At 41.6% G+C, this 12140-nt stretch overlaps 1 protein-coding gene across 8 annotated transcripts in view; it reads left to right on the forward strand.

Moving 5' to 3' along the window:
- The window catches only part of OGDH (oxoglutarate dehydrogenase), a 282477-nt gene that overhangs the window by 186838 nt on the left and 83499 nt on the right, over positions 1-12140 (forward strand). For all 8 annotated transcript variants that reach the window (XM_029604213.1, XM_029604206.1, XM_029604212.1 and 5 more), the window contains 3 exons: positions 1561-1707; positions 3688-3778; positions 8514-8693. In XM_029604213.1, the coding sequence (XP_029460073.1) occupies positions 1561-1707; positions 3688-3778; positions 8514-8693 (418 nt within the window). The remainder of the gene's footprint in view (positions 1-1560; positions 1708-3687; positions 3779-8513; positions 8694-12140) is intronic.

Raw genomic sequence — 12140 nt, forward strand, 5'->3', positions numbered from 1 at the left:
TCATTTTAAATGGCTAGACGCCCTCAGGACCTGTGCAAAAAGGGAAGGAGATCCTACAGGATAGGGGCGAGGACGTTGAGGCTGAGGCCCTGGACTACTAGTTGGGGAAGAATCTAGTTGCTGTGCCTCGGCAGGATGTGTTGATGGTGACCGTTGGCCACTTGAAGCTGGCACAGCCGGAGGAATCAGATGCCCTTCATCTCTTTCTCCTCCTCAGAGCTGGTGGTGTCGCGGGTCTCTTCCTGCCTGACACGCAGCTGATACAACCAGTTCCCCTCCAGGCACCACAGCTCCCGATCCATCTTCTTCAGGTCCTCTAATCGGAAGCTCCTCCATCATAGGCCCTGGCATTGTGCTGCATCCCAGGAGCAGATGCGAGTGAAAGTATTGGGGGGTTTGGGTGGTTTTTTTGGTGGATTTCAGGTTGAATCTGGATAATAAACCACATGAATCTGATGTGGATTAGATTCTGCAGAATGGAGCTGGTTGTTGGCACGTGCTACTGTTTGTCATTTCTGCTTCATTTAGCATGTGCTTAATCGATTAAGCGGGCACTAAAACCTATTTAATGCACATTAACACAATTTGAGTGCACACTGAATCGAAACAGCACAAAGATGAAATGAAGAAAAAAAAAGGGGGTTTTTTTTGTCCTTTTTTAAGTGCACACCCCTAGCCAGTGAACCCAGCAAAGCACGGTTGTCCTGTTTGCAGTCTGCTAACTATAGGTTACAGCAGCATGAATAAAGCAAGGACGGGGACAGTTAGACCTTTTCAAGGAGGAGAGGGTCCTTTAGAATAGGCTTTGGGGACCACCACCACTATTAATAGTTATATGTAATATTGGATGCAGATAGAAAGCAGGTCAAATGTGGATGTGATACGTAATATGAATTGCAAATTCTGGATCAGGTGCAGATAATGAAAAATTTCATTTCTCCAGTATTCTAAAGATAACGAATAAAAAAAAAAAAAAAAGACTAAATTCAGGCAGACCTATTTTTCTGTAATTTATTTTTTTGTGACTACATTCTATATTCTCTAGCACCTAGTAATTATATCACACAGTTTAACTATAGCTGTGATATCTATGAATGTCCTTTGCATTATGCATGTTTTAGTCCTGTGCTAAGCTTTCCTTTACAGAAATTTGTGCGTTTTGGTTTTTTGTTTTATACCAGAAGTCAGCTTACCTGGATTCTATTGCAGATTTTAAGTTTATTTTACAGACTGGCATGCTATAGTTCTGTATCTTGACATAGGTTATGATTGTTTAAATGTTTATTGGTTTGTTTTATTGTTATCTATGCTGTGATGGTTTTAGGTTATTTTATATTATAAACTATGGTTCTTATTAGTTGGATTTTATTTCACTCTTTGATTTTTATTGTTATTTTTGTTATTTTTAATGTTTTTCTGAATTTATTGTTTTCTACTTTGGACAAAACTTATTTTGGTAAAGCAGGTTATAAGAAGCTATAAATAAATAAAATAAATAGAAGTCATCCTGAGGATGTGGCTGGTGATCCACCTTCTCCATGGGTTCCCTTTATCTTGCAGGTTTGAAGAGTTCCTTCATAGGAAGTGGTCCTCAGAGAAACGCTTTGGGCTGGAAGGATGTGAGGTTTTGATCCCAGCACTAAAGACCATCATCGACAAATCGAGTGAGAATGGTGTAGATTATGTCATCATGGGTATGCCTCACAGGTAAAAACAAAAAAAATCTGAGGTGCCTTAAAGGGACAGTACACATGCGGATATTGCACAGGTGTCATAAAGTAATTGATCTGAGGTGAACTTCACTTTGCTTTTATTTGGATATCCTAATGGAACACTGAAATATAATGTTAGGTTTGCAGTGGGTTGATCTGGGCTGGCCTGACTCAGCAGCACTGTTTGTGGACTGAATTCTCAGACTCAGTTTTTGTTGATGATGCAGCAGGCTCGGTGGCAACTGTGCTGAGCCCACTGCATGAGCACACTGGGCTTTGCCCCATAACTGTACTCGAAAACACTTATTAGACTAAACTTAATACATTAGTGACTGGCTGTCGAGAACTCTGTTCCTTTCATCAGTTTGTCCAACAGAGAGGTATTTTAAGAAATTGCTTAATATGTATGCTGAGACAGCACATTTAGAGCAAGCCATTTTAAGCAAAGATATTCTCCCTATGGTTAAAATAGAAAGGAAAAAGTTTAGAAAATAGTGATAGAGCAAAGAGCTGCTCTGCTTTCTAATCCAGTTCCTTTACTCCTGTCTTTTGGGTAAAGGAGGGGAGGGAATGAGCTGAGAGCAGGCAGCCTGTTCTCTAACCTAACCCCTTCCTTTCTCTTGTTCCCAGCTCCCCACTAGCTGGAGTGTGCAGCAGAGCAAAGGAATTCAGTTTTTATCTGCATATTTCTAATTTGTGCTCACTTATTCTGTATTTGAGGAGGGTCTGTGTCCTGTATGTGTGACAGATGTGTGAGGCCTGTTCTGTTTTCTAAATCGGAGATATGTTAATTTTGTAGGGCCCAGTGTAATAGATGCGGTGTTGCCGCGGTTCCTGTTTAGTTTCTGGAAGTTAGTGCTGTTGTGGTATGGCAGGCTTGTTATCTAGCTTCAGAATGCCATTTTTTGCAAAGTTTCTGGTTATGGAGGGAGTTTGCACTGATGCTTAGGTAACAACAGTATTTGAGTTTTGTTTGTATGGTAATCAGTGAGGGGAAACAGAGTACAACCATTTCAGAGATTACCTTTAGCCAGTGGATTTCTTTTAATTTAGAAATTCATGTGTTTCTTGATGATTTTGTTTGATACCATGAAAATCAGATAACATATTTCTCAGGTACTGGAACATGTTTATATATACACACAAAGCAAAGTTTTAATATGTAAAAATATAATGCCCAGTTATGTGTGTTTATAGGATTTTTCTGGGAGGGGTGGCGGTGGAATTTAATTATCAAAACGTTGGGGAGAAGAGAGTGGTTTATCAGTAGATTAATTGGGTGGGGATCCAGAAGGCTGAAGATTTATCTAGGATTCCTACTATCCGGTCTGTAGTGCCAAGGCCCTTATTAATACCATACTTGTGCAAGCCCCCCATGGACTGGAAGGAGGAAGATACCACCACATCCTGTACTCGAATGGGTGATCAGAAGGTAGAGGCATGCTGGCATCGGCCCACACGGCAGGGAAGGAAGAGGCGTTTTGTGGCTGCCCTCCCGTCAGCCCAGCGCAGAGGAGAAAAGCATTCGCAGCGATTTGGCAGCATCAGGCTAACAGGGGGAGAGGAAACCGCTGGGCTTGGGAGGGAGAGGGAGAGTGGCAGTCCAAGATGGAGGGGAAAAAATAAATAAAATGGGGCTCACCCACAAACATTTTGTCCAAGATCCCTCAAGAGGTTAAAGCAGCCCTGTTTGGTGGGAGGACTTGATGGCCGCTGCGTCTGTACTTGAGTGCCTTGGTTGGCAACGCACATTTTTTTTAAGATTCTGTTTTCCTAGCTCCTTGGAGGCAGGTTTAGTGCAAGGAGAGGATCAGCAACAGTAACGAAGAGGCTTTCACTCCTGCTAAAGGTAACCTGGCAGTGTGAGGGAGCAGAGTGTAGAAAGGGGCAGGATGAGTGGGGGACCAGCACGAGCATTACAGAATGGAAGGTGGGTTCTCTTCCTTCGCTAACGGGAGGCATTTTTTCTCTGCAGAGGACGTCTGAATGTCTTGGCGAACGTGATCCGGAAGGAACTAGAGCAGATTTTCTGTCAGTTTGATTCTAAACTGGAAGCTGCCGATGAGGTTAGTGGCTTGCATTTACTGTTCCAGCTGGGATGTGGTGAGCAGGGTACCTTCTGTTGAATTAATTAACCTCTTCATAGACTTGTAAAGTTCATACTGCTAATTTTATCTAATAATAAAAATCATTAAATGTCACTATCCATTAAAGTTGCCAAAAAAAAATTGCAATATTTCATTTGCCAAGAACATTGGTGTTTTATTGGACGGGTTTTAATGGTTTTTAAAATTAATTTAAAAAGTTAATTAACCATTCCTAACGGCATAAAAAAAGAAAACAAGGGCACGTGCTAGCATATAAAATTGCCCAGACAAACATTTTGTTCGTGCATTGCCTTAATGGAAGCTATTGTTGGATCCTTGAAGGATGAATTTTATTGGGGAAGGGGATGTTTTTAAGAATTTGTATATTGTCTTGTAAACATTTGGCAATGGATAGGGAGTCACTGTATTAGTATGTTTATTAAAACAAAATAAGATTAAACAAAATTGCCCAGACACGTACTATACTTTTGGGGGCTAATTTACTATAACTTATTTTCCCTTTTCTATCTATGGGAAGAGAATTGAGCCCCTGATATTGATTCTGGTCATTAAAATTACATTTTAAACCCCCTCTAGTTATTAAAATATGCAGTGGAGCTGGGTCCTTTGGCTTCTCAGTGTATGCTGCCTTTTCCGCGGGTAAATTTTGGCATGCTTTATTAGCAAAGGTGAGGTTTCAGATTCCCAGCATGTCATGGGAGGCTGTGTGACAAGCTTTTGTCAGAATTTGTCCTGCCATCTCTCAGCTGAGGCACACAGACTACCTGGGTCATAATTGACAGGTAATCCTAGCCTCATTGTTTGAGTGTATCGAAACAGCACAGCTGCAATTGGCTGGACAACAGTTCTGATCCACTGAGAAGATTATCATGATTTGTATAGCGCATATCGGATGTACACAGCACCCTACAGACACACGTAATATAGTCCCTGCAGTCTAGTCAAGACAGATAACATAGGGATGTCATGGTTCGTTTAAGCTTAGATCAGCTAGGCTGAGGCTTCTCGTGCCATGGGTGTGACAAGATACTAATATCTGAATTAATCAGGGGAAATAAAACAAAAGTATACTGTGGCTTCATTTTTGTGTTAAGATAAATTTTCAGTTTTTTTTATTTTCCGTGAGAATATCAATGCTATAATATTAAAAAAAATATCTATGGAAAACTGACTTTTCCACTGATTTTTTTTTTTCCCTATTATAAATCATTTTTTCAAGGATTGTATTGATATAACATTGAAATTCCCAGGGCAAATAAAATAAAAACTAAAATGAAAGCTCCTCCCAATAGAGTTGATTATAGCACAATATATACAGTCTCCCCAAATTTATTGCAGGGAAGTCAAAGCGAGGAAATGCAGTCATTGTAAGGGGTCATATCTTTTTTTGTATCTTAGTGTTTTTCCTCCATTGTTTTGCTCTTTAATTTTGTAAGTGGTACTTCACTGGAAATATGTCCACATGCTTTCATTGGTTTTTTTGTTTTGTTTTTTTTTAAAGTAAATTTCACATAATGGTGAGATTCATAATCCCTCTTAGTTCAGGGATAACCAATTCCAAATCCTCCAGGGCTGCTAATATATATCCTCCTTGCAACTAAAAAAGACCTCAGGTTCTCACACCATCCGGTCCACTCCGACACCAAGCTTGAAATCGGCTTCTTCACATCACACCAACTTCAAATCCTCCTCATCTATGCCCCCCCCAGGCCTATTAGAATCTGATGTCTCACCCTTCATCGAAATAACTACTACACTCATCAACCTAGACACTCCAGCAATAATATTAGGAGATTTCAATCTCCATATGGACAACCCTTCTCCTTCACCAAGCTGCCAAACACTGCTCCTAGCCCTCTCAGCGATGGGCTTCACCCAAAAGGTCAACAGTCCTACACATAAAGCAGGTCATATGCTGGACCTGATCTTTATCAACAAAGGCATAAAATCGTCCTCCCCGCCAAAAAATTTGAAGGTACCTTGGTCAGATCATTCCATGATCTCCACATCATTTCAGCTGGAAAATTCTAGTGCCCCTAATACCCCCTCACCTTCCTTTCTCTACAGGAAATCTTGCCACTCTGATGACCTCACCAAACAATTAACCAATCACCTCACCGATATAGTCCTCTCAGATCCCAACACGGCCCTACGCTCCTGGAATGCAATCACAGAAAACATAGCCAACAAACTCTGCCCTCTAACAACTAAAAAATCCCACCCAAACTCCTCCAAAAAACAACCATGGTTCACTAATGAACTCAGAAGGCTCAAACAAAATTTAAGACAAAAGGAATCCAACTGGAGAAAAACCCCAAACGCCAACACACTCTCAACTTACAAATTCACGCTTCATCAGTACAAGGCCTCCACCTACAAATCAAAAAGAGACTTTTATGCTTCCAAAATCCACAACTTGGTCTTTGACGCCAAAGCCCTATTCAACTATGTATCCACCCTCACCCAAATACCCTCACCAGAGTGCCCTAGTAACCAAGCTCAATCTAAAGCTGAAGAACTTGCACTATTTTTTCAAAATAAAATCACGAATCTTCTTACTCAACTTCCTTCCAAAATCGCCCCCCTTCCATCATCTCTACTGCCTCCCATCAAAAATAATCACCTCAAATTCTTTGAACCTACCACAGCTGCCGAAATCCAAACTATCCTTAGAAGAATGAAACCTTCTTCGCACCCAGCGGACCATATCCCTACCAAACTTCTTCTTTCAATCCCAGACACCATATCCAAAACACTGGCAGACATCATCAACTGTTCACTCTCTCAAGGTTCCTTCCCTGAAGACCTCAAACAGGCCTCACTCAAACCACTCTTAAAAAAACCAAACTTGGAACCAAATGACCCTAACAATTACCGACCTATAGCCAATCTTCCTTTCATTGCCAAGATTATGGAAAGGCTGGTGAATTCCCAACTATCAGACTACATTGAAGATAACAAACTGCTATCCGCCTCGCAATATGGATTCCGCAAGAACCTAGGTACAGAATCCCTCCTCACCTCCCTCACAGACCTCCTTATTCTTGGCATAGACAAAGGCCAATCCTTCATATTGGTCCTTCTAGATCTTTCAGCAGCCTTTGATACCGTCAATCATTCTATACTCTTAAACCAATTATCTACAATAGGAATTTCTGGATTGGCGCTCTCCTGGTTCAAATCGTTTCTCACTAACAGAGGTTATAAAGTTAAAATCCAAAACAGAGTCATCACGTTTCGACTCGACCATTGGAGTTCCTCAAGGCTCCTCTTTATCCCCTACACTCTTTAATATTTACCTCATGCCTCTTTGTCAACTCCTCACCAACCTCAACTTAAATCACTTTCTTTATGCAGACGACATACAAATACTGATCCCCATCAAAGAATCATACTCAAAAACACTCGATTTCTGGGAGTCCTGTCATCAAGAAATCAAAAACCTCCTCAACAGCCTTAAATCTGGTACTTAACTCCAATAAAACAGAACTATTACTCATTTCTCCTGAGAACAGCAATCCTTCAACGTGTCTTCCAACCAACCTACAAACTACTCAAGTAAGAGATCTAGGTGTTCTAATCGACAATAAACTAAACTTCAAAGCCCACATAAACAAAACAACCAAAGACTGCTTCTATAAGCTGCATGTTTTAAAAAGGATAAGACCCCTCTTCCACACCAAAGACTTCAGAACCATCCTCCAAGCTCTCATATTCTCCAAATTAGACTATTGTAACTCTACGTTACTTGGCCTCCCCTCCACCTACACCAAACCGCTACAAATGGTCCAAAACGCAGCAGCCAGACTAACTAACACCAGGAAGAGAGACCATATCTCCCCAGTCCTAAAAGACCTCCACTGGTTACCAATTCATTTCAGAGTAATTTACAAATCTATCACCTTAATATACAAAATCATTCACCAACACACCACAATTGACCTACAAATTCCTATACGTTCACACATATCCACAAGACCGACCAGAGAAGCTTACAAAGGATGCCTCATTGTTCCACCTACCAAAACCACTAACCACAGTACCTTAAGACACCGAGCCTTCTCCACAGCAGGCCCACAATTATGGAACACCATCCCACCAGATCTCAGAAATGAGCCATGCCTCCTAACTTTTAGGAAAAGACTTAAGACATGGCTGTTTAGGCAAGCCTTCCCGAACTCCACTTAACACGCCCACCATTAAAGACTCCACTCAGCAACTGTATATTTCGGATTGTGTATATATACTGTACTATTGTATATAATTAACCTCCTCTTTCTCTTTTCCCCCTCCCAGTTATCAGCCCCTGTTAATTGTAACTGCATCTCTTCTTCACGTTTATTTATGTTCTTGGTTGTTTCTTCACACCCCTGTTTCATGTAAACCGGCATGATGTGAATGCTTTCATGAATGCTGGTATAGAAAAACCTTAAATAAATAAATAAATAAATCTCGTTTTTAGGATTTCCAAAATATGCCAATTAATATGAACTTTAGACCAAAAGTGTATAAATATCATGAATTTACGATCCAAGAAAACAAACCTTTTTGTGACTCTCCAGGACTGGAGCTGGCCATTCCTACCTGCTACATATTGCAGTATTTTCATCTGCTTGTACATTTTGGACTGTCTGGATGATTCAAGAGACTGAAGGCATTCCCTTACGCTTGCAGTGGTTTTGTTTTTCTTTAGGGCACTGGTGATGTGAAGTACCACTTGGGTATGTACCACAGGAGGATTAACCGTGTCACAGACAGGAACATCACCCTGTCCCTGGTGGCTAACCCTTCTCACCTGGAAGCTGTGGATCCTGTTGTACAGGGCAAGACTAAGGCGGAGCAGTTTTATTGCGGGGATACAGAAGGAAAGAAGGTAAAGACACAATGGAGTCTTTCACTGTAATAATGACATGTTTAGGTTATCCATTTCTGTAGCTGCTCTCACTGAATATGCCTCAGTTTATCATGTCAATCACCCATCATTAACCTTGCTTGCCATTGGAAACTGTGATGGTATATTTATTCTGCATCCCGAGGTGGGATTGCAAAACAAATTTTTACAATAATGTCATAAATACAAAGCAAATAGATAAAATTAACAAAATATATAAACATACCATACCTGTATATAAGTTCATTAGAATTTATTTAAACATTTTTATATACCGGCATTAGTTGTGGACATCATGCCGGTTTACATCACAACTGGTTAAACTTGGAAATTACATTTTAACAGGGGAATCAGAACTGGGAGGAGGGTAACAAGAAGTAGAAGAGAAGAGAAATAACGGTAACATTAACATTAACATGGTTCCTCGGTGTGAAGAGGAGAGAGGATAACAAAATATGGTTCCTCAATATGAGGAAGAGAGAATTGACGCAAGGAGGTCTATTTTTGGAGACGGTGTAGGCTTTTTATTCTGGGTAGGCTTGTTTGAAGAACCATGTTTTCAGTTTCTTTTTGAAGTTGTTCATGCACGGTTCAGGCGTAGATCAGGCGGTAGTGTGTTCCAGTTCTGCCACAGAGCTAGCAACGTCCCACCAAGGGGTACCACAGCAGAAGTAGCTCCTCTCTTTGGCCCACATAGAATGATTATCTAAAAACTTAAATGATAGGCAGCATTACACCACAGGTCTTGGATATAACTAATTGATATTTTCCAAAGGCCTCTTATGATTTAGGTATTTGATTTTTCTGTAGAGTATATACTTTTCCGTAAGTGCATTTTCCTCTTCAGCTAGACCGGTTCAGACGCATGGATTACATCCACCACCCAGCAGATGGAGACAGACTATAAGAATTGCTGACATCATCCCAGAGAGGCTTCCCTGCTGACTTCAGCCTGCCAGTGTTCCCTGTAGGAATGTATCCCGTGCTATGAGCTGAGGCCTTGAAGCTTTGAGGACACGTTATCCTAGCGGTCCTCATATCTTTGGTATGTGGATCCAGTCAGATTGCTGGACAAGAATTCCTTAAGGCTGCCTCAGGACCAGGGCCTGCTGTGGCAGGGGCCAGTGGAACACAGGGATCTGGCTTGACTTTGTCTTACAGCTTTGCCCTAGGGGCTTAGTTGAATAGGAAGGGGTTAGTCCTGAGAAGTGGTAGATACACCCTTATGTTCTAGAACACGGGTGAACAAAGTGGGGGGGGGGGCTCCATGAGGTTGGAGGGTGAGGCTTGAACAATCCTGAAGGGGGGGCACGCCTGCTGTCCAGTCAGTGGGGGGGATGGCTATAATGTCAGGTCTTGGTGCCATGGAGGCAAACTGCAAGCTTAGGAGGGAGCAAGCTGCCAGATCGTAGTGAAATCATTGCAAGTATGCTACAACCTAGCCGTGCATCTCTTTCGGTGGGCCAAAGAGAGGAGCTACTTCTGCTGTGGTACCCCTTGGTGGGACGTTGCTAGCTCTGTGGCAGAACTGGACATGGGAACAGCGACTGTGGTGTTTCCACAGTCCAGGAAAACTTGCCACTTTCAGATCTCAACCTAGGACCTGTTGCCACCAGGTCCCTGCCTAGGGAGAGAGATTGCAGCTGTTGCCCACCGAAGGAGAAGAAATGGTGAGGTTAGGGAGGGGAATAGGAAAAGAGGCCAGAGAGAATAAGGAAGTCGAGGTAAGAAGGGGGAGGAGATGGGGAAGGGAGAGTAAAGGCAAGAAGTGTGTATTAAAAAAAAAAAGGTAAAATAAACAAAACATGAGAAAATAGATGAGCAAATTAAGAAAATTACACAAAGAAGATCAGGAAAAATTAGTGAAAATTAATGTAAAAAAAAAAAAATATTGGGCAGAATGGAGTTTTTCTCAGCTCCTTAAAACAATTTTGGCTAGAGATCATGTGATGCCTGACTTCCTTTAGTTTCTTTTTCATATGCTGCTGACCACTGAAGTCCTTTATTATGACTTCCAAAGAAATTCCTAAACGGTCTATCACCAAAAGTTTGGGCCGATTTAAAGCAGAAAAGAATAAAACAGGTGAAAAAACAGCATCGGATAAGGGTGCAACAAGTATGGAGAAGAGGCCTCTTCTAGTGAAGAGGACTGCAGCAGTCCTAAGGTACTGAATGCACCGGCAGATACTTTTTAAGAGGTACTTGGAGAGTTTGTGAGATAAGATCTCTAAAAATATTGATGCCAAGCTTGAAATTACACAATTAGTGCCATCTGTGCATGAGCAGGAAGAAAATCTCAATGGCATGGACTTGAAGGTTTGTGACTTAAAGGACGCATTGACCACATATGGAAAGAAAATCTAGAAGTTGGAAAGGAAAACCAAAGTGCTTGAGGAGAAAAATGCGGATTAATAAAATAGTAGTAGGTGCAACATTCATACTGTGGGCTTACCAGAGACTGTTGAGGGCCGAGATGCTGTTGGCTTTGTGAGAGAATTGCTGGGGCTCGAGGTTAAAGGAGTTGATTGTTCCCACACTACATTTGCACTGTAGCTGGGTCCAACTGGAAGACCCAGGGCAATGACTATTCACCTGCATAACTTTGGTGACAAAAAGCACATTATGGAAGCGTCCAGAAGAAAAACAGGTCTTCATTTTTCTGGACTTCTCTGTGACAGTGCAAAAACAGTGCCAAAGCTACATGGAGCAGGAACGCGCACCAAGGCAAAAAGGCCCTGACGTGTGATGTTGATTCCGGCGAGACTTAGAACTCTGGATGGAGGATGGCACCGCATCCCTGTCGCCGGAGCAGAGTCTGGATTACCTGCAAGGCAGAAGCAATGTGGGGAATGATGGCGCCACATGAAAATTCAGACTTCAGCAACTAATAGGAGAAACCAATAGGAGAAACCCTACGGCAAGCGAGCCCTACAGAATCCACCATCCATTGAGAGACCTTCGGTACTATGTAAATAATTACCACAAAGAGACATTACTGCAAAATGTAAATAATCTACCTCTGTAAAGTTTATATTTATTCCTTTCTATGCTTGTCTCCTTCATCTCCCAGTTCAACAACCTTGTTATATTGTAACTTTTTGCCTCTTCTGCACTGGTTAAAAGAACAAAGTTATTACACACCCCTGTTATTTGTAAACCGGCATGATATGATTGTATCATGAATGCCGGTATAGAAAAGACTTAAATAAAAATAAATAATATTTGTTGGGTCAGGTGGGACCCGCCACTGAATTGTTGGAATCGTTACGGAAGCATCTGGGGTCTCCTCGTGGCATGGAACAATAATTGTGGTTTGCTAGTCTTTGTGAGCTGTGGCGTCTGATGTTTTGGACGACTTCTGGTTTACACCGTGGTGGAGCAGACCAAGGCTTCATCACCTTAGTTTAGAACTGGATCCTGTAAATGTTC

The sequence above is a fragment of the Rhinatrema bivittatum genome, chromosome 5 (assembly GCF_901001135.1).
Source record: "Rhinatrema bivittatum chromosome 5, aRhiBiv1.1, whole genome shotgun sequence".
Taxonomy (NCBI): Eukaryota; Metazoa; Chordata; class Amphibia; order Gymnophiona; family Rhinatrematidae; genus Rhinatrema; species Rhinatrema bivittatum.